Raw genomic sequence first — 20,535 nt, 5'->3', positions numbered from 1 at the left:
TTCCTGGTTGCGTACTGGGCTGTGAACGCGGCAGATGCAGGTTGCAGAGTGTCGTTTTGTGTTTTTGATTGAAACATCATCCATTCCCTAGTGTGTGTCCACGAGCCTCGGGCAGCTCAGCAATAGAGCCGGTGCTGTTTGCTTATATTATTACCAGCAAATTATCTTCACCTCTTTAAATCCTAAAAAAGTAAGAGTAATTACCTGTGGGACAGGTGAAAATCTAAGTGCTCAATGTCCTAATCCTTCCCCCTGCGTTGTTTGCTTCTGCAGGAGAAGAAATATCACCTGCAGGAACGTGTGGACAAGGTGAAAAAGAGGGTGAAGGACGTGGAGGAGAAATCGAAGGAGTTTGTCCAGAAAGTGGAGGAAAAGAGTATTGACCTCATTCAAAAATGGGAGGAGAAATCCCGGGAATTCATCGGCAACTTCCTGGAGATGTTTGGACCGGAAGGAGCACTGGTAACAAGTTCACCCTGGAGACGGGGAATAAAAACAGGGTGGGAGGGGGATTTCAGAAAGCGTCCTGGGAAAATTTAATGCTTCTGGGAGATGCTGTTGTGCTAGACCTGCAGAGGGAAGTCCTCTAGCTAACCACAGCACAGTGCCGGCTTCCCTCCCAGACCATCTCCATCAGCCATGTGCTAAGGGGGGCCCTGTTAGAGGCAAAAGTAGCTCAGTCTTCAAGGATCACTTATCCTTGGCCTGTCTGAGATGACCCACATGGATGCCACTTAGTGCCAGCTGCCACGGTGGGTTTGTATTCAGCACGCCAATTCCCCGAGAGTTGGACTGACGCCTCCAACTTGTTTTACACACGTCACCAAGTAGCCGTGGGAGGGTGGTAACTTTCAACCATGGATCTGAAATTAGCGCCTAGTGGTGAAATTGCTCCCGGTTCTGTTACCCAGCCCCCTACGGCTGTGTGCTGACCTGACACCAAGCCTGTCCAACGACAGCTACGTTGGTGCCCATGCAAGTGGAGGTTTTTCCATAGGGTTCGTCTCGCAGCATGGGATGGTGATTGGCCAGCGCAGCCATAAATGCCGCGAGTGCTGGGCGCCAGCACCCATTCCCATCGCCTTCGAACGTGCCACCAGCCACGTGGTTAATCTCCCTCCTGTTTCCCTCCCCTCGCTAGAAACACATGCTGAAGGAGGGCAAAGGCCGGATGTTGCAGGCTATCAGCCCAAAACAGAGCCCAAGCAGCAGCCCGACGCATGAGCGCTCCCCCTCTCCCTCCTTCCGCTGGCCCTTCTCCACCAAGACCCCTCCTTCCTCGCCGGCCAACCTCTCCAGGAACCAATCCACCGTCGCCTATGACATCAGCGAGGATGAGGAGGACTAGTCGCGGGCCGCGGACACTGAATCGCTGATTGCCGAATTCCAGCTCCTAACCCACGGGGAACTTGAAACGCGAGAGCAATGGTAACGTGGCGGCTGACGACCCTCCAAGAGGCACCAGCTGCTCTGTGCAAGGGCTACTGTCTGGGAAGCACAGTCTAACGTTCTCCCTCTCCCCTGCCCCTTTTTATTGTTTACGTTCCAATGGTTTCCAAGAGAAAAGAGGGTTTTATTTTTTTTTTAAAAATATTTTAAAGAGAGTGGCACTGAAGCCTTTGCCCTGTGAAACCTCAGCCAGACAGGTGGGCATGGGGAGAACAGTTAATCAGACCCTTTTGTCTGTCTGCTGCTTTGACCCACTGCAGCTTTTATTGCCCTAAGGCAGGATTCGCCATCGCTGCTGAACCTCTTGAATGATGGACATGCCGGGTCCTCAGATGGTGCGAACTTGAGACACCACAGGAAGCGGTAGTGTAGAGGAGCTATTTTTTAATTCTAAAGAGACATCCGTACTGTACTGGAACCAATAAGAACCTACCCAGCTCCCTGTGTCTTGACCTTGCTTCTTTTAGCGGAGGTTCCCAATGTTTCATAGTGGAAAGCTGCCTTGTGTCTCCTGTGTGGGAAATCCGCCGTCTGAGAAGCCACACCAGCGTAGAACGGGTCACGCGCCGTTCTGTAAAGTCTGGTAAACCTGCACAGCGGATACAACTCTGTACCTGACTCGGCAAGGAAAAGGCTGTCTTAGAACATTCTATCTGCCATGCGGGCATCTAGGAGCATCGCTAAATCTCAGGCTAAGAACCTCATTTTGCCCATCAGCTGCTGTTTGAGGGAAGAGTATCGCCCCTTCTTTCCAGACGTGCGTTGTGTGTTTGTGTGCACGTACGCTCAGCTAGGCAATAACAAATATGCCTGCTCCTTCAGAAAGGTCCTCTCCCTGCCTTCGCACCTCCCCCCAGTCTCTGGTGTGCCACACATATTACTGTCTGTCCAAACGTCCACGCTGGGTGCTTTGCTTTGCCCGGGTCCGTATTGGTTTACATTATTGTGCGCTAAGGGATGGAGAGGTGTGACCTCTCTCCTATCGGGGAGGTGAAGACCCTGCTAAGAGAGCTGTTCAGAATGTCCGTGGCCAATTCTCTGTCCGTTTTGATGTGCAGGTGGATAGATGCTGGGGTTTGTTCTCACATAGGTGTCAAATCATTTGTGCATTAAATGCAGGTACCTCTGTCCGTTAGCTGTTTCTTGAGGGCGCAGAAATAGCATAAAAGGAAACTGCCACTGTTTTTAATTTTAACCGATAACCCCTGTTCATTTGAAATTGTGGTCCAATGACGCTTTGCTATTAACTGTGTAATGTTTATATTGTGCTTTAAGTGCCCCTTGATAAGAGCTGTAGCACAGCGTCAAACATTGAGTCCCTGCACAGCGCGTGCCCAAGGGAAGTCCTTTGGGCAGGCAGGTTGCGGGTCTTGTTGGAACGCACTCTATCCTGGAAGCCAGCATCCGGGGGGTGGAGCTGCCGTATCTACAGCTGTGAAACTCCCAGCGTTGCTTTGGTGCCCGAGCTCGCCTTGCCATCTCCTGTTTAGAAAGCGCTTCCTTGAATGTTGCAAACAGACAGCGAGGTCAGATTAAGAATCGCGTGGGCAAAGTCTGCGGGTGTTAAAACCCACGACGTACAATCCAGGGAAACAATGATTCTGTGGAGACTAAAAGGCAGATGCCAGAGCCATCCTACGCAGTGATACGCAGCTATCGAACGTGACCACCCTGTACGTAAAAGGGGCCGCTACTTCCTCAAAGTTCTGTCAACTGTTCTGTGAAAAGCCACCTTTGGGGCTTGGCATAGACTCTCGTCCTCCACCAGGCTTGGTCAAACTGATTCTTCCCCCACTCCTATATTTCCCGAGAGGCCAGAGCTGGCAAAGGGGAAGGAAAGCTTTAGTTTCCCAGTATGCCAGTGAGAGTGATTCCTCCCAGCAGGGATGGCCATGGCTCTGGGAGGGTTTTAGCAGCTGTAGGGGGAGCACTTGCGTTGTTCTGAGGTGGCACCAAAATGGTGAGATGCAAACGATGCTTAATTTCTCGGCATCTGAGTGGTGGCAGATATCTGTAACTCTCCTGCTCACGTATCTGTAGACACACCCTCCTTCGGCAGATACTTAAATCTATTTCCTCACCTGATCGCATGCTGTAGGCAGGGCAGCACAGGGCACCGACAGTCCCGTTAAACACAGGGTGTGAACAGTATTCTGTAGCTTTGGATGGTAACAGTATTTACGGTGTCCAATCACTCCAAAATCCTGCCCAGGGAAGCTACTCCATGGTCTCTGCATGGGGTGGGGTCACTTGTTCAGCCAGGGCATGTTGTTTGCCTGTAACTAGGAACATCAAAGTTGTTTCTTGTACCTAACCATCCCTGCTTCCTCCTTGCACTTTGCAAATTAAAGTGGACTCTCCAATCCCAAATCAGTGTGTTTTATCATGGCTTTTAGAGAGACGGCATCATTGCCTGGAGCCCACCGTCTGGCACACTTCATGTCTGTTGCTGCACGTAGCTGAGTGCCAGAAATCCATCTGCACAGTGTAATGTACCCTCGGCATAGCAAAGTTCCCTCTGATGATTGGTGAGGGGCAGGCTGGGTTTCCCAGGGTGTTACCTCATCATAAATCACTTGACTGTCTCATTCCGTGCGTCTCTACTGAGCCTCACCTACACATTGGAACAGCTGCTCATGCGTGTCGGACGGGGCTGGTTAGAATACTGAGGCAGTGGCAACGTAGAGGAATGGGAGAAGTTTGTGTTTCTCCCCCACTACAAGATCGATCTCCAGGGAGAATTTGCCGCATTAAATGGAACCTGGTACCACTAGATCCATAGGGGTCAATTTCTGCAAAACCATATGAGATGCGGCTTCGAGCGATCTCTGACCTCATGCATACGGCGGTTGGCTTTGAAGGCAAGCCATTGCAAATGCCTTTCCACGTGGGACAGGAAGGGCGGCAGTGGAGTGAAGCAGAAGACAGTAGCAGGCAAAGGCTGGGCATGAGCAGAACTTCTGGTGCGATTGATTGGACTCTAAGAAGCTGTGATAGTGATGTTCAACACACGTGAGTTGGGGCTTCAGAAGAAAGTTAGTCAGGCTTCCGGAGGGGAAGTGGAACATGTCTGTTAAAGAGTTTAACCCCATAAAACTTTCTAACAAAATCATTTAAAACCTGGCCCACGGTAGAAGGTGTGATTAGGGTCCATCTGTAACGCGAAGCATGTGCTAGTGCAGTTAATGCTTCTAACATATTCTTTCCCTCCTCTTTTTGTAACAATATATATGGAACATGCTGGGGTGGGGACCTTGTGCAGGAAGCCTGTATGCAGCCCCCCCCCCCCCCCAGGTAGGGGTTGTTTCTTGTGACTTTTAACGGTGTTCAGATTCCCTGCCTTCCTTTCCTATACAGAACGGGGTGTAGCTTGTCCAGCGAGGGGACAGAACCTGTCTTTTCAACTCTTCGTTTGTACATTGCACGTGGTCAGGTGCATGGAGCACGTGTTCACCTTGGCTGCTGTTTGACTCCTAGAAAGCCATATAGAGAAGGAGAATGTTCTCAGCAATACGTTGTCTGTCACAAGAGTGTAACCAACGGTGTAAAACTGGACAGTTTTGTAACTCATCTAAAATGCTGCCACTTGCGTAAAGCTCGACCAGAACAGTTGTTCTGTTTTGTTTCTTCTTGGGACGAGATCAATGCGTAGATTTTTTCCAAATCAAATAAATGGAACAATGTGGGTTTTGGAATTCGTTTTAAATTCCAGATTTTCTTTTAGTTTTTCCGTTCACTGAAACATCACTTACCTTGTTAGGAAAACGCTGCGGGATAAGGTTTTATGCTGGCCTACAAATTGAGCTAAAGGGTGCGGTGGTTCAGATTGCTAGGGGGAAAGTGGGGCTTTCCATCAATGCTATCCCAAGTTGGGTGACACTGTAGGGCACCGAGATGGGAGTCACGTGAGTTTTGTTATCTTAGCAGGACGGGGTGCTGTCGTACTTGACACACACCGGTGTGGAGCATTGCTCCTCTCACTAGGGTGCCTCGGGATGTCTCCTCAATCAATGTTAACTGTATTGGTTTCTCTGTGTGTGTGTGTGTGTGTGTGTGTGCGCGCGCACGCGCGTTACTGGCTTGTTCGGAGTTGGGTTTTGGTTTTTATGTTTAGCCAAATAAATGCAAAGTCATTTTACCCAACCCTTGTCAAACTGTGCCCGATATTTTCTTTTTTCTTAATTGGAGTGCTTTTCATCTCCCTTGATCTGCCGTCCCTTATTGGAAAGGTGGTCCAAGGCAGAACTCTTGAAGTCATTGCCTTTCTTAACAGATTTCCCACCAGTTCCCCTTCCCCGTGCGAAACTAGCACTGAGCTACTGACCAAACGTGCCCTGTATAGCGCTGGTTAATGCCACTTTCCTTTACCAGTTTCTTACGTCAGACTGTATTCTACAGCTCTGCTAGTGCTGGGCCATTTTTTCTTTCTTTAATTCCAGCCTGGCAGCTGATTCTGTTATGCCAAAGCAGAGGGGACATGCAGTCTGTGCCACGTTTGATCTGCAGTGAGAAAAGTGGCAGCAGCTTCCAGTGGAAAATAGACCTCTCTAGGAGTCAGGATGCCTGGGTTCTCTGTTCCACCACTGTGACCTTAGACAACTCACTTAGCCCATCTGAGGGTTTGCTTTTCCCATGTGTGTAACTGGAATACTAATACCCCTCTTTGTGAAGGCTGTTGGGGCCACTGGATGAGCAGTGCTGATGTTTCCATAATTAAAGCCAGCAGCTGGGGCCACTAGTTTTGTATAAAGGGGCCTGGTTTTTCACACTTCCCTGACTGCGTAAGTCCATAGCCTCATTCGTGCACCCCGGTGTTGGAATATCCCCATCCGTCTAAACCAATGGAAGTGGTAGCCAAGCCCTCAGCTCTTTGAGCCCAGAGTAGGCAGAGTTTTAGCCCCCACTTTTTCCCCTCCAAGGGCTGTTTACATGAAATGGAGTAGCCGCGTTCGTTCCAACAGCAATGAGCCCAGTCTAAGTGCCTGGATCGATTTTTATTCTGTATTTAGACAGCACCTGAGCGGTGCTAGGCACTGCACAGATTAGGCCCCTGGTTTACAGAAACTGTGGTTCGTATCCTTTGAATTTCAGACCCATCTGGATGCAAATTGTTTCCCTCCTATATGTCACTTGCCAAATGAAGCGTCAAACAGCTACCTAGGGAAATATTCTCTCCCTGTGAAATTGCAGAGGGGACGTGTTTTGGCAACGTGGGAGGAACTCCTTGTGCCATGGCTCTGCTGTCAGAAGCTCCTTTGCGGTCACCGCTCCTTCCTGTCTAGGCTTTGCTTTCAATGTCCCCATCCGGCGGGCTGAAAGGTTGGTATCCTGCCTTGTCGTCCTGTTTTCTGTAGTACATCCTAGTCACCACCGTGATGATGAAGGTCTCCAGGATAAGCAACTGCATGCTCATGTCTGAAAACAAACCGTGAAAGAGCGGGGTTAGTTGGCGTGTCTTTCGTTACCGTTCATCCCCAGTCGCTCACCAGCCAGAACGGTACAGTCGGTTAAAGAAGTATGTTACGAGGGTAAGGGGAAATCAGGATTCACTAGCTCCCAGCAGTTACCAAACGGGGGCTGATATTTCCCTCTGGGTGAACAATTAATTTGCTCTTCAGAGCAGCAGAATTTCACTTCCATGCAAGTGAACAGTGCCTAGGTCTAGCTAGTGAGTAAGGCCTAGTTCTGCCTTGTCCCTCACCAAGGCAGGGGCCTAGTCACGCAGACCATGCGGTCACTGCGCTGTTACAAGAGTGCTGAAGAGACGCTGGCCTGGAAACAAAAATACAGCAGTAGCTGGATTGACTAAATTGACAGTTTCCACTTCAACACAGGCTGTTTTTCATGGGTGAGCAAACGTGTAGATGCTCCTAGTCTCCTGCTGCTTCACGGCCTTGAAAATTCCAGCTGTCTTTGCTGCAGCGGAGATCAGGGGTGGCAGGTTGGTATAATTTTTGGAGGGGCCTACAACGGGTCCAAGTCCTGCCCCCCACCCCCACACACACCTGCCTTGTAAGCAGGTATATATTTTTTAAAATAATGTAAAAATGGACTGGCCAGCACAAGTCATGGTTCATTGGGCATGGATTGTCTACACTAGGGGCTTGCACAAATGCAGCTATGTTGGTGTCGAATAACCCAGTGCAGACAATGCCTACAAGTCAGACAGTCTAGCGCCCACAGCAATGCACCCCTAAGAACCACTGTTAAAGAAAAGAGAGAAATGCAAACTCCGAAGCAAAGAATGGGGATGAGGGGTTCACAGTGCAGGAGGGGGCTCAGGGCTGGCCTGGCACGACACTCACTCAAGCCCCAGGCTGCTGCTCAGGAGGTCCAGACAGGATAAGCCCCCTTGGAGTTGCCTGCTGGGGGCGGGAGCTGCTATGCCGCTGCGCCTCCTCCCTCCACCGGTGCAGCAGTCAGCCGGCAGCGGCCAGCGATGGAGCACGGTGCAGAGCTGCAGGGGGCAGCCGCCCGCTGCCTAGGGCAGGCAGGGACGCTCAGGGGAGGCGCGCGGGGATGGCAGGCAGAGCCAGGGAACGCTCCGGGGGAGGCGCGTGGGACCCGGCCTTGAACATTGGTGGAGCTGGGCCCCTGAATTTGCTGGAGCCCCTGGTGGAGATGCAGAGAAGGCAGTTGTACTTTCCTTCAGGGAGTGCAATAAAAAGAGCTTCTCCTTTTTCTTTCAAAAGAAAAAGAAATTATTTGTGAAAATATTCCTGCCCCTCTGTGCTAGGGAGAGAGAGGCGGACTTCGATCCTTGGCCAGTTTTCGTCCTTAACTTAACCCAGGCTAGAGCCTCTTGCTACTCACACTGTGACCTCGTCTTGGAGGACAAGGGCGGGGCACAGGCGATCTGCCCGCTGCTTGCCAGGATGCTCAGGATGGAGGGCTGTAGCGCAGTCAGGATGAGGAGTACCTGCAACCAGCAGAAGTGGGGATGAGAGAGCTGACTGCAAACTGAGGGACGCCTAACAGGTGCCGTGTTGGTGGAACCAGGTCCTACCCCCTTCCTTAGCGATAACTTTCTCATTCTATAAAGAGCAACAGAGAGTCCTGTGGCACCTTTAAGACTAACAGATGTATTGGAGCATAAGTTTTTGTGGGTGAATGCCCACTTCATCAGACGTATTCACCCACGAAAGCTTATGCTCCAATACATCTGTTAGTCTTAAAGGTGCCCCAGGACTCTCTGTTGCTTTTTACAGATCCAGCCGAACACGGCTCCCCCCTGATACTTTCTCATTCTAGGGGCTAGTCACTTTCTTCCCTCCAGTTGGCCTCCCTAGGCCCCTGCAGCAAACTCCAGCTTGGCTTTGAATACACGTCCCCTGAGCAGCCTTGCTGCTGCTTTATGACAGAGACTCATCCGCTGAGTCTGTCACCACCTACCATATTCCTCAGCCGTTCGTGCCACTGCCCTGTTACCCTGCTCTATAACTTTCAAAACAGGGGTAGAGGTTTTTTAATGTTTGTCCACTTTCCTGATACTTAAAGCAGCTACATTCTTTCCTGGGAGTACTCCATGCATTCCCATAGCAGGTGATGAACTGTGTCTGGAACCGTACAGGGGTTACACAGCCCAGCTTTGGGTCTCGTCAATAACTATATTCCAACTACGGTGACCAGTTAAGTCTAAAGACGAGCCCATCACCGATCCTGCTGTAACTTGGGAGTAACAGGGCTGACTTCATAGGATCTTCTTCCTCTTTTCTCCTTGGTCCACAATTCTTGCCCTCCTCCCCCGCCCCCCCCTTTTTTTTTTAAACTAAACTTTCCAATCTCCGCTTACTCAAAGGAATCTTTATATCAATTTCTCCATTTTAAAATAATTTCCCCTTCCGTGTCTGCCATTTCAATGCCAGGTATCCTAGCGGGTGCTGGAATCCTGATCGGTCTTGATCCACCCTCCTATGTACTGCTGCTGCTCGCTCACCGCATAGGGCAGGGGTACTTGTGGGAAACCAGGGTTGGTTTTAGGCATTGAGCTGGTCCTGTTGCTCATTCCACACCTGAAGCCCCTCGAGGACGAGGTAGTTTCAAGACGGGGGAATAGAAAGGCAGCCCGCTCTGGGCGGAGGGGTAGCAGCCAGCCAGAACGTGGTATGCGGCGCATGTGGGCCGAGTGGAGTTTTGAAGAACCCAGTTTACAGGTGCAAAGGCCAATGGCCAGGAAAACGCTAACCATCGCTCACCACCCTGAGCAGTGTTACCTGGAAACAAACGAACTTGGCGCCCATGTTCTGCTCTGCCAAGTGCAGCCTGGCCTGGCGAAACATGATCCCCAGGGCCCACAGAGCGAAGATGGTGGAGAAGCCGAGGCAGGTGTTGATCCAGAGTGCCACGCTCGTAGCGGAGATCTGCGGGGGACGGGAGAAAAGGAAGCAGGGCTGTGATTCCCAGGCCACAGTAGGAGAGCGGAGCAGTGCCCAGGGTGGGGCACGGAGGTGCTGCCCGGATACCTACAGGCACCGGGGAGAGCTGGAGAATCCGAGCAAGACAAGCATCCCCACAAGTTGCTCTCGCCTTCCCCTCCCACTGCACAGCCAGGGAAGCAGTCCCCCTGCTACTGCTGGGACAATATCCAAAGTCAGAGGTGGGGCTAAATCGGTACCTAACCCCTCTGCCTTCGATGGGTGAAGGGTTCTGACTTACATCAGCCGGATCGTAGTTTCCATCTGCAGCCAGGGCCAGCCCAACGAAGACACAGGCTGTCTTGAAGAAGGCGAATTGGAAAGTACCCAGAAGAAAGAGTTTAAGTTTTCTCCTATGATGGCAACAGAGCGAGATGTCAGTGACCGTGCCGGAGACCGTCTGCTTTTTAGCCAGCCTTCCACCACTTGCCACCTTGCTTTGCCCTCAGGCCACTGCTAGGCCTGCAGAACGGGCTATAACAAGAGACTGCGAGCCAGACCCCAAAACTACCTCGTGCAATTCATGGGGATTTCTAGTACAGCCCTTCCCTGCCGCTGGCCACGCACAGTGGACAGAGACCTGGCCTGGTGGAGCTGATTTGTAAATCGTCCTGCGTCTTTCGCTTGGCTTGTGGTAGCCCCTGGGAGCCCTAGGCATAGACCCTGCCCCCATGGTGCGAGGTGCTGGACAAACGCCAAACAAAAAGCCAGCCCCAGCCCCCGAGCGCTGACCGGTTCCGCGTAAGACGAGACGATGGCTGGATCCAGACAGACGGGGGAGTAGAAGGAAACAATTAGCCAAGACTGGCTCAGCACACCAGCAGCCTCATTGGTCAAGCTTGTTGTAGGTCTCACGGCAAAGGAGAGTATGAGGGAGGATGATGCAGATGTTTGGGGGGGGGGCTCCTCCCAAGCAGGAGGGGCAGCCCCCCCATTCTCCACCTACCCGATAGGGGGGAGGAGGAGCCTTGCAGCGTGGTGGGGAGAGGGTTTTCTGCCCAGCAGGGAGGGGGGTCTCAGGGCTTGAGCCCTGTGGAGCATACCTGCCGGGACTTGGGCCTGCAGCAGAAGCGGGGCTGAAGCCCCAAGCCCCGCCAGGCACCTCCCGTGGGGCTGGAGCTCCGCCAGGCGGGCCCCAGCTCTCGAACTTCTGAAGATTGTGGTATGTGGCTCAGAAGGCCTGTACGTTTGGCCCCCCCCCCCCCCCCCCCCACACACACACACACACCCTGCCGCTCTCCACGGATCTACATGGGGAACAAAGATTGGCTACTGGGCTGCTCAGGCTGGTGGAGAGAAGTCCACCACCACCCTATGCCTGCCAGGCAAAGCTAGAAAAATTCAGCCTGGGAAAAAGGCGCCCGTTGTTAAGGGTGAGAGACAATAACCATTTTGGAACAATGTCTACAGTCGTCCATGCCAAGGCCACCAGAGCCTATTGTGAGCATCTAGGCCAGTGCTTCTCAACCTATCTACCCCTGCGGGCCGCGGATGCAGCTCTCGATGGGTTACGAGGGCCGCAGCTGCTCACTATATCTATTGCCTGTATGGCCCTGAGGATGTCGCACGAGCCGCAGCTGTGCGCTGACTGGGCCGCGCACGGGTTGAGAACCACTGTCTGATCTCCTGTATGGCGCAGGCCAGAGAGCTTCCCCAAAGAATTCCTCCAGCGCATCTTTTAGGAAAACACCCAACCTAGATTTAAAAAGTGCCAGCACTGGAGACCCTGGTACATTTACCCATGTTGGGGGGGGTTCCCCATCACTGACATTTGGGGGGCAGGTCTCTGGCCTGCGTTATACAGGGGGTTGGACTAGATGGGCACAGTGGTCCCTGCTGGCCTTGGCTGCACGTTGGCTGGTTCCGGCCCCGGCGATACCCCTGCTGTAAGGGGGTTCCCGGGCTGACAGAGAGCTGCCGCCTTTGTTTGTGTCAGCGTGAGCAGGGCAGAAGGGGGCATAGCCAGGCAGCCCCTGCAGTCTGGCTATGCGCGGCTGTGGCTAATTCCCTGCGTGCCCTGCGGAGCAGCCTTGGGGCTGCTCTGGGTTGCACCAGGGTCAAACCAACGTTCCCAGGAGCACAGAGGTGGATTGAAGCCAAGTGTCGCTCCTTCCCTCCACAGGGTGCTGCGCAAGCAGAGCTCAGCCGCGCCCGGGCATCTGGCCGGGCACCGTCAGAGGGAGTTATAGGAGTCAATGCACATCTTGGGGGAAGCTGCACTGCCCAGTATCTGGCTTCTCCTAAAGGGAGGGGCTAAGGAACCAGCATTCCTCCCAGCCACTGCTGTCCCTGGGTAGTGCCCCATGGCCCCCACCGGCAGCCTTACTTGGTCATGGTGATGCGCGGGCAGCAGGGACAGCAGCAGCAGCAGGGGCCGGTGCTGATCACCATGGGCGTGTCCCTCAGTGCTTTGAGCAGGGCCTCCTTCCCGCCGAAGCCTTCCACCATGATCAGCATGAGCAGATAGAAGCACATACTGAAGTACCTGGGGGCAGCACAGGCAGAGAGAGAATTCAGCCCGGGGAGGTGCAAACACCGCGGCACGGAGTCCTTTGCCCCCGCCGCCCTCCTGCGAGGCGCAGGGGCAGATTAACACACGGGCGCCCAGGGGCCCTGGCCCATTTGGCGACTCCCAGAAAAACTCTCATGCGGCTTGGGCAGCAGGATTTAGCTGCTGCATCCACTGCTCTGCGGGCGCGCACACCCCCCGTGGCCTCTTCCTTGGCTCTCCTCAATATTCAATCACTTCTCTCCCCCCGGCGGGACCTGTTCTCTCTCCTCCCCTTCCAGTTTTTTCCTGTGTCTTTTGGTGATTGCAAAATATATGGTGAGATGGAGGCTTTGGCTGGGTTTTTTATGCCTCCATCCATGGTTTCGAGACCTTTGGCTGCCCCTACCCTAATATGTCATGATGTAGCCTTGTTTACCCCCACCGGAGACCTTTGTGGATCCCACCTCCCCGTGCATGTGGTTCGCGGCCTTGGGATCTCAGTGTGGGTTCTTGCCATGTCCATTGTGATAGGGCATTATTCACCCCCTGCTCAGCTGATATGAAGCCTTCCATAGTACAATTCTTCCACTTTGGCAGTGGATGAAAGACACAGTGCTGTTTACCCCCGACTGTATGTTTAAGCTCTTTGTGTTTCCCCCTCCCGCAGCATGAACTGATGTGGCTCTGTTAATACTGGGCCCCAGATTCCAGCCCCAACTCACTCAACTATGAACTTCCCAAATGAATGGTGGCCCACCCAAATTCACTTCACAAAGATGGCCAGTGGAATCAACTGCTGTCCTAGGCTAGTGGTCATTGTTGTTATGGGAATGCCAAAGCCAAGCCGGGCTGGACAAACCCAGATAGTTATAGAAATGGGAGAAATGTATCTTGTGAGGCCCTTCAGTTCCAGTGACTTCTTTCCCTCCGTTACACCGATGAGGAGGCATTGGGAGAAGGGAGCGATGAATATTCCCTCTCTCTGGGATTATTGGACAAACTATATTCTCATTGGCTTAGTAATGACCGAACATGCTGTTGTGTGCTCTGGCTAATCAGAACCTGGCCTCTTCTTCAAAGTGTGATTTAATGTATACATACACGCTAGTTTCTGATTAAGTTTTAGGACTAACTATTTCAGCTAATTGGTAAAATGTCACCTTGCTCATGGTTTGATCTGAACTGCCTTTGGCAGAAAGCCACAAGTCACATGGTACCCATCCGATTCTTTCAGCATTTCTTCATAGCTGAAGTGATCAATTGCAAACTTTGCTTTAAACCAGTTCTCACCATTGGCTGAAACTTACAGTTCTGAATACCAGAGTAATTTTACCTCCGGTTCGGATTATTTCTTTTAATTGTTACTTTCTGGAATGGTGCCTGTTGTCTTTCAGACAGCAGAAAAATTGAACGATAACACGATCAATAGGTGGGGAAAATGCATAATGCTCGCCTTTAAGAAAATTGGGGGAGATGAAAGAACCGCTTGTTAGTCTGTGAACAACTGATTCTTGTAACATGGGGGTTGTCCAGGTTAGCAGTGGGATGGGATGGATAATATCGAGCTAGATTCATTTTCTGTGTGGAAAACTTGAGCAGTTTATATAGGCATAAGGAACCGGGATGGGAATTGCTTCATTAGTAAGGCCGTGTGTAAACACTGCATGGAGTCGTCGTATTAATACAGTTTGATACAGCCGTGTTTTTCATGGGGGGGCAAACGTTCTTTGTGCCCAGGGCCCTAATAAAGCTTAATCTGCCTCGGGCTAGGTGAGAAGCAGCCGGATCAGTCTGAGCTCCCCAGGGTGTTAGCAATACTCACATGCCAATAGCCATCTCCACCACCATCATGGAGCGTGGGATCCAGAGCCCAAAGCAGCAGAACACGGAGACCATCTGGAGAAGAAGGGGGGCAGGCCCAATGTGAACGGGAGGGAGCCGGGCATGCTCCAGACCGGTTCCCCCGCAGGCCCTGGGGTAGGCGGGTGAGTGGATGGCACAGATGGGCCCACAGCAGAACGCTGGCGCTCCACAGGCCGGACCGTTTACAATCCACGCTCTGTGGAGCTGGATTTTGAATTGGTCCCTGGCTCTAGAGTGGTCTCAGCATCTCGTCACCCCCGCAGCATGGGGGAGCTCAGCACCCCGTCATGATCCCAGACCCCCCTAGGATATCTGCAGTGCCCCAAAGTCTGGATCCACTCTCTGTGGATGTAATTAACCAACCCAGCACGGTCCCCGCCCCCCGCAGCGGTGCTAAAGCTCCAGCGCTCACTCCCGGCCCACGCTGTCCATCAGCACAGCAGGACCCCGCAGCATGGCTGCAAACGCCCACCAGGGTCCCCTCCCACACAGCGAAGGCTGGGGCTCACCGTGGGGGCCGAGCTGCTCCAGATGAGGGTTTTCATCTTCACCTGGCAGCGGATCTTCTTTGACAGGTAGATGGCTTCCTCGAAGAAGATGGCGACCGACACCAGCGTCAGGAAGGTCATGAGGGCCTGGATGGAGAGCTCGACGGGGTTCAGCTCTGCAGGGGAGGGAGGGGATGAGCGAGACCTCACGGCCGTCTCTCCCATGCAGTGCAAAAGCCCCCTGGAAATCCAGGCGTGGGCCCTCTAGCATGAGATGGGAACACGCCCCAGGGAGGGTGAGTGAGGGTTGCCCAGCCTTCCCTCTGCCTTTTCTCCCCTGTCCTCTGGGCTGGGTCCCTGCCCCTCTCCACTCTCTCCCTCAGCCCCACAGCCAGGAGCCCTTTCCCCCTGCCCAGCACAGGAGCTGGCAGGCTGGAGAGCGGCGTTGCTCTGTGACACAGCCAATATTCAGTGCCGGATCAGTCTAACTCCTGCTCCCCACCCACCCCACCCTGCCCGCACCCATGGGGCAGCGCCCCCCACGTACGGTTCAGCAGCTGCAGCGAGGTGGGCGGCTGGGAGACACAGGCCAGGGGGATGCTGAAATTCTTAATCAGCAGCTCGATCAGCTCAGGTGGGATCCTGCAGGAAAACCAGGCCCCCGGTTAGCTCCGTGCTGGGGCTGGGGTCCAACCCCGCCCGTGGGGAGGGATCCGAGGGTGCGAAGCGGCCCCAGCTCTTCTCGGCCAGCTTGCACAACGGGTCATCGGCCAAACTCGCCCAGCCCAGCCACGTGCGGGCTAATCATGCAGCTTGGGCCCCTGCAAAGTCCCATGGCCACTGGGAGCGCTGCTGGCCTCCCTGGGTGGAAAGCCCCCGATGGGCAGCCCTGATTCATAACCCCCCCAGCCGGGGCAACAGCAACCGACCAGGGGTTAGCGGCTGCGCAGGGACCCCTGTGAAATGAGCGTGGCAGGCCTCAGCCCAGTTCCCTTGGAGCAGGCGCCCCAATGACTAATCACCCTTCGCTCGTGGGGCCTGGCTAGGCATTTCTGGGGGGCCTGTGACCCGTGGTAGGAGGTGACCAGCGCTAAACGCCCCAGAGCTGTGCTGAAAGGAGCTCTCCTGGGGGAGCCCCCGTGGAGGAGCGGGTTGACACGTCCTGCCTCGCCGGGTACTCAGCCATCCATGACAGAGGGGAACCTGCCCCTGGCTTATAAACAATGACACCAAGTGTCTGGACATTTCCTGAGGGCGTTGGGCGGGGGAATTCACCCTCATCCTTCACCCAGTCGTCACACACCCCCCGCCAGTGCAGAACCAGGCAGCTGCGCCAGCGAGGAGCTGCTCTGCCCACAGCCTCGCCATCCCCTACCTGGGGTCGGGTACGAGCTCTGCCGAGGACTCCATGCTGCCCCTTTCCCCGGCGATCCGGCTGGCTCCTGCTCACGCTCCGCAAGCCCTGCTGCTCGCTGGCGAGAGGCTCCAGCAGCGTCTGGCAGGCAGGGGCAGAGTCCCAAAGGTCAGCGCTCGCGGGCAGGGCTCCTGCAGCCAAGCGCGCCGGGCCTCGTACAGTTGTAACTCCCCCTCGGGGAGGGGACGGATCGGCAGGCACGACTCGTCCCCCGTAGGTAACCGGCTGCGGCTTGTCTGGGGACACGGACGCTCCAACTAGCAGATCAAATTCAAGGGTTACCACGAATCTCAGTCAATTGGTTTGCACGCATCAAATAACCTCCCTCCCCCGCCTTCTCCGTATGTGTCAGGAGGTTCAGTGGAAGAGAAAGTGGCTCATCCCCGCTCTGCAGAGAGGAGCTGCCCCGGCTATCGGCTGCCAGGTTATTGACCTGGGGCCCGCCAGTGCTAACCAGCCGGGACTGGGGGACTTTGCATCTGCAGCAGGGAGGGGACGGCATTCCAGCGCGGAGAAAGTGGAGTTAATGCGGAGTGTGCGTGGGTGCATGGCCATGCGTGTGTTTTGTGGGGTGAACTCTGGCCCCCCTGCTCAGTCATTCAGAGAGCCCTGGGGGTGACAGTGGAGGGCAAAGCAGACAGGAGTTTGCCATGTGACCCGGCTGGGCACCAGGGCAGTTCAGCTCTGGGCTTTGCAGCGGTGAGCCCATGTGGGCCTGGTCCGTGGGGCTGGGCAAAGTGGAGAGAGTTCAGCGAAGAGCCGGGGGGAGGGGAGGGAGTCAAGGGGGAGCAACTGAGAAGGGAAAACGAAAGGAGCAGAACAGGCTGAAACAGGTTGAACTGCAGCTCAGGGTGCAGGGGATTAGTTAGAGGCCTGGGGGGGGGGGGCACTCGCTGCCGTGGAGTGGAATTAAGAAAGAGAAAACATGGGCAAGTGTCCGGAGAGTGAATAGTTCCCCCGGAGCCGCCCTGTTGCTTGGGACATTTAACGCTAGACTGGACGAACGGCCAGCAAACAGGCCAGGGAACAGCCCGGCCCCAGGAAACGGACCAGCGCAGCAAGTGGGTCATTTCCGTCTCTAACGTCCAGTCCTACCGATGGAATCACAACTACCAGTCTGGGCTCCCAGTGGCCGCTGGCTTCCCCTCCCCGGGTGCTGAGCAAAGTCCCGGTGAAACCTTCTCCCAGGGACGCGTCCTGGTCTCTCCGCAGCAAGGTTTTGCCGACGCCCCAGGGCAGTTTTGCAGTGTGGGGTGTAGGAACCAACCAGCCCCCAGGCTTGGCTTCGCTCTGATTTGCACCAGGGCCGAGCTCCAAGTAGGGGCCCGGCCTGTAGGCACGTGGGGATGGGCTTGGAGCTGCCAGGGAGGACATGTGAATATTGTGTGTGAACCAGGCTCCCCGCGGAGCAGTGCTGGCAGGAGACACACCCAGGAAGGGGTGGGCGGTGGATCCTACCCACACCACTCAGCCGCTGGAGAACAACGCACAGGCCTTCACCTTGATTCACTGGGCCTGTCAGGCTGGTTCCCCTGGAAGCGAACTGGTCCCTGTGGAGTGGGGTCGGTGCCTGGGAATCAAAAGACGTGGGGGAGTTTGAGACACTGAGGCAATGCCAGGGTGGGGGGCCGGGGGGTGTCACATGCCCAGCTGGATTTCTGCCTTCCCTATCGCAACAGCTAAATGTCCCAAAGTGGCTAATGCAGAGGGGCCACGCAGACTCTGCCCCACCCCACTACATGGGACTGCTTCTCCTTCCCTGCTGGGGGGTGGTGGGTGAACGCCTCCCTTCGGGGAGGCTAGCCTGCTGGCCCTGCCCCTTCCACCTGAGGCCCTGCCCCCTAGCCCCCCCCCCCCCCCCCCCCCCATGGCTGGAGCCTCTCCCACCCCCTTGCGACTGGAGGAGCCCTGGCTGGCTGGCCCCAGCCGTGCTGGCCGACCCCAACCCCTCCGGCCTGCCCCAGTTGTGCCAACCGGCCTGACCCACCCCAGCTGGTCCAACCCCCACTGGCCAGCCCGTGCCACCCCTGGCTATGCTGGCTGGCCCTATTCCCAGGCCAGAGGCTACTCTCCCTCCCACTCCTACGGCAAGGGCTCTGCCCGGGGAACCCGCTCCCCTCGCACTGCTGCGGGACTCGCCCAGCCGTCGGGGGCGGAGACGGCACGCCCTCCCCGAGCCTCCCCATGCACACGGGCTGCCCCCGGCCGCCTGGCGTCGCCGCTCCCCCCGAACGTTCTAGAGGTGATGGCTGGGGGGCAGTCATGTGCCCCCCCATCACAGTTACGTATCACCTCTGTGCCCCACAATCCCACAAGGAGAGAGCAGGGTTTGGAGTGGAGGATGCTGGCCCACATCCCCCAACTCCCATCGATTTTGTTTGAAGTTAGGAGACTTGTGAGGATCCCAGCACCTGCCGAGCGGGCCTGGAAAACTTTGGCCTCCCTGAACCCCAGCAGGAGGACGTTGGGCGCCAGGTGTGACAGCCGTGCACGGGGTGGGGTTAAAGCCCTTTTCTCCGAAGCGCTCTGCTCCTGGGATTAAACAAACAGTTCTGGTTGGAGAAAGGCTGGTTCAGGTCAGTGGCAGCCACAGGTTACAGCTAGAGTTGCCAAGTCTCTAATCGCACAAAACCGAACTCCATTACCCCCCCCCGCCCCGCCCCTTCCCTTAGGCCCTGCCCCCCGCTCACTCCATCCCTCCTCCCTCTGTCACTCGCTCTCCCCACCATCACTCCCCTGCTCACTTTCACCCGACTGGGGCAGGAGGTTGGGGTGCAGGAGGGATGAGGGCTCCAGCTGGGGATGCGGGCACTGGGGTGGGGCCAGAAATGAGGGGTTTGGGGTGTGGGAGGGGGTTCCAGCCTGGGGCAGGGGGTTGGGGTGCGGGCTCTGGGGTGGGCCAGGGATGAGGGGTTTGGGGTGCAAAAGGGGGCTCTGGGCTGGGGGGTGGAGCTGAGGGGTTCGCATGTGGAAGGTGGCGCCAGACTGAGACAGGGGGTTGGGGTGGGTGGGGGGTATGGGCTCTGGGCTGGGGTGTGGGTCAGGCTATAAATGAGAGATTCAGGGCATGGGAGGGGGCTCCCGGCTAGGGCAGAGGGTGAGGGATGTGGGAGGTACCTCGGGTGTCTCCCCGCCAACAGGACATGTCCCTCAGCTCCTAGGAGGAGGGGCCAGGTGGCTCTGCGTGCTGCCTCCACCTACAGGTGCTGCCCCTCCAGCTCCCATTGGCTGTGATTCCCGGCCAATGGGAGCTGCAGAGCCGGAGCTCAGGGCGGGGGCAGCACGTGGCGCCCCCCTGGCAGTACCTCCACCTAGGAGCCAGAGGGACATGTCGCCACTTGTGGGAGCCGCGTGGAGCCGGGTGGGGAGCCTGCCAGCCCCGCGCCAACCACACTTTTAACAGCCCAGTTGGCGGTGCTGACTGGAGCCACCGGGGTCCCTTTTCGACTGGGTGTTCCAGTCAAAAACCCGACACCTGCCAACCTTAGTCACAGCTCCTGAAGGGAAAAACCGCAGCTGCTGATCCAGTTGGCCCTGCCGCTGGGCCAGAACGGTCGGCACACGGGGGGGCCCCATCTGAGCGTGAGCAAATCGAGTCCACGCTGAGAGGGGTGGAGGGGAGGCCCGACGTCCGAGCCCTGCGGGATGCACTCAAAGAGGACTCAGCCATGCAGCCAGCCCCTGCACCGCGGAATAGTGACTGTTTCGCTCTAAGGATGCAGAAGAGACGTGACACATCATCTGCCAGCTCTAGTTACACTCTCTAGATTGTCTGAGCCAAACGGCCCTGCCCAGGGGCTGTGCGATGCCCGTGTTTGCGCCACCGGCCGTTCAGATTGCGTATCGTTAGTGAGAAGAAACGTACCCGTTCTTAGGCCATGCGGCTTTGTGTGTTTCTCAGAGCTAGACGTCCCCATCCAGCTCTTCGACCCGATGGCTTTGTCACAGGGAAGGTTTGGTGGTAAAGTTTGCTGTGTCCGGCTTGGATCCAAAGAGAGCCTAGCGCAGGGTCATGCTGGCCAGATCGCTGGTCCCTGAGAGGCGTCTGTCTGCACTCAGATCTCATCAGCCCAGAGAGCTCCACAGCGCTGAGCAAAAAAATACCTGGGGTCTCTCCGCAAGGAGACGGTCATGTTTTCCTTCACCACTAGAGGGTCCTAACGAGCTACACAGGAGTTTGGATACTTGGGTCAAGACTACTTCTATCAAAGTACATCTATGCTGCAAATCATAGAATATCAGGGGTGGAAGGGACCTCAGGAGTATCTAGTCCAACCCCCTGCTCAAAGCAGGCCCAATCCCCAGACAGATTTTTGCTCTAGATCCCTAAATGCCCCCCTCAAGGATTGAACTCACAACCCTGGGTTTAGCAGGCCAATGCTCAAACCCTGAGCCACAGCCCCCCAGCCTGGGCCC

The 20,535-nt window shown here is 55.4% G+C and overlaps 2 protein-coding genes and 1 long non-coding RNA gene across 5 annotated transcripts in view; 1 reads left to right on the top strand and 2 right to left on the bottom strand.

The window, feature by feature from the left end:
* The window catches only part of PCYT1A (phosphate cytidylyltransferase 1, choline, alpha), a 32,570-nt gene extending 26,983 nt beyond the window's left edge, over positions 1–5,587 (top strand). For 2 of the 3 annotated variants that reach the window (XM_034780870.1, XM_034780869.1), the window contains exons 8-9: positions 274–462; positions 1,142–5,587. In XM_034780870.1, coding sequence (XP_034636761.1) covers positions 274–462; positions 1,142–1,348 — 396 coding nt within the window. In that variant the 3' untranslated portion in view covers positions 1,349–5,587. The remainder of the gene's footprint in view (positions 1–273; positions 463–1,141) is intronic. The other variant, XM_034780871.1, reaches the window with a different exon arrangement.
* Positions 5,588–6,428: 841 nt separating this feature from the next.
* SLC51A (solute carrier family 51 subunit alpha) lies at positions 6,429–16,500 on the bottom strand. The gene is made up of 9 exons (XM_034780872.1): positions 16,081–16,500; positions 15,253–15,347; positions 14,727–14,881; positions 14,177–14,250; positions 12,190–12,348; positions 10,105–10,216; positions 9,663–9,809; positions 8,263–8,368; positions 6,429–6,864 (listed from the first exon to the last, which is right to left on the bottom strand). The coding sequence occupies exons 1-9, from the start codon at positions 16,113–16,115 to the stop codon at positions 6,728–6,730; spliced, it is 1,020 nt and encodes a 339-aa protein (XP_034636763.1). The 5' UTR covers positions 16,116–16,500; the 3' UTR covers positions 6,429–6,727.
* A 728-nt stretch (positions 16,501–17,228) lies between these two features.
* On the bottom strand, positions 17,229–20,189 carry LOC117882418. The gene is made up of 3 exons (XR_004647007.1): positions 19,985–20,189; positions 18,531–18,651; positions 17,229–17,689 (listed from the first exon to the last, which is right to left on the bottom strand). It is a non-coding gene; the product is annotated as an uncharacterized LOC117882418 (long non-coding RNA).
* Between the last annotated feature and the right edge of the window lie 346 nt (positions 20,190–20,535).

This window comes from Trachemys scripta, chromosome 9 (assembly GCF_013100865.1).
Source record: "Trachemys scripta elegans isolate TJP31775 chromosome 9, CAS_Tse_1.0, whole genome shotgun sequence".
NCBI lineage: Eukaryota > Metazoa > Chordata > Testudines > Emydidae > Trachemys > Trachemys scripta.
The sequence above is the reverse complement of the archived record's forward strand: the minus strand, read 5'-3'. Positions and strand labels throughout refer to the sequence as shown.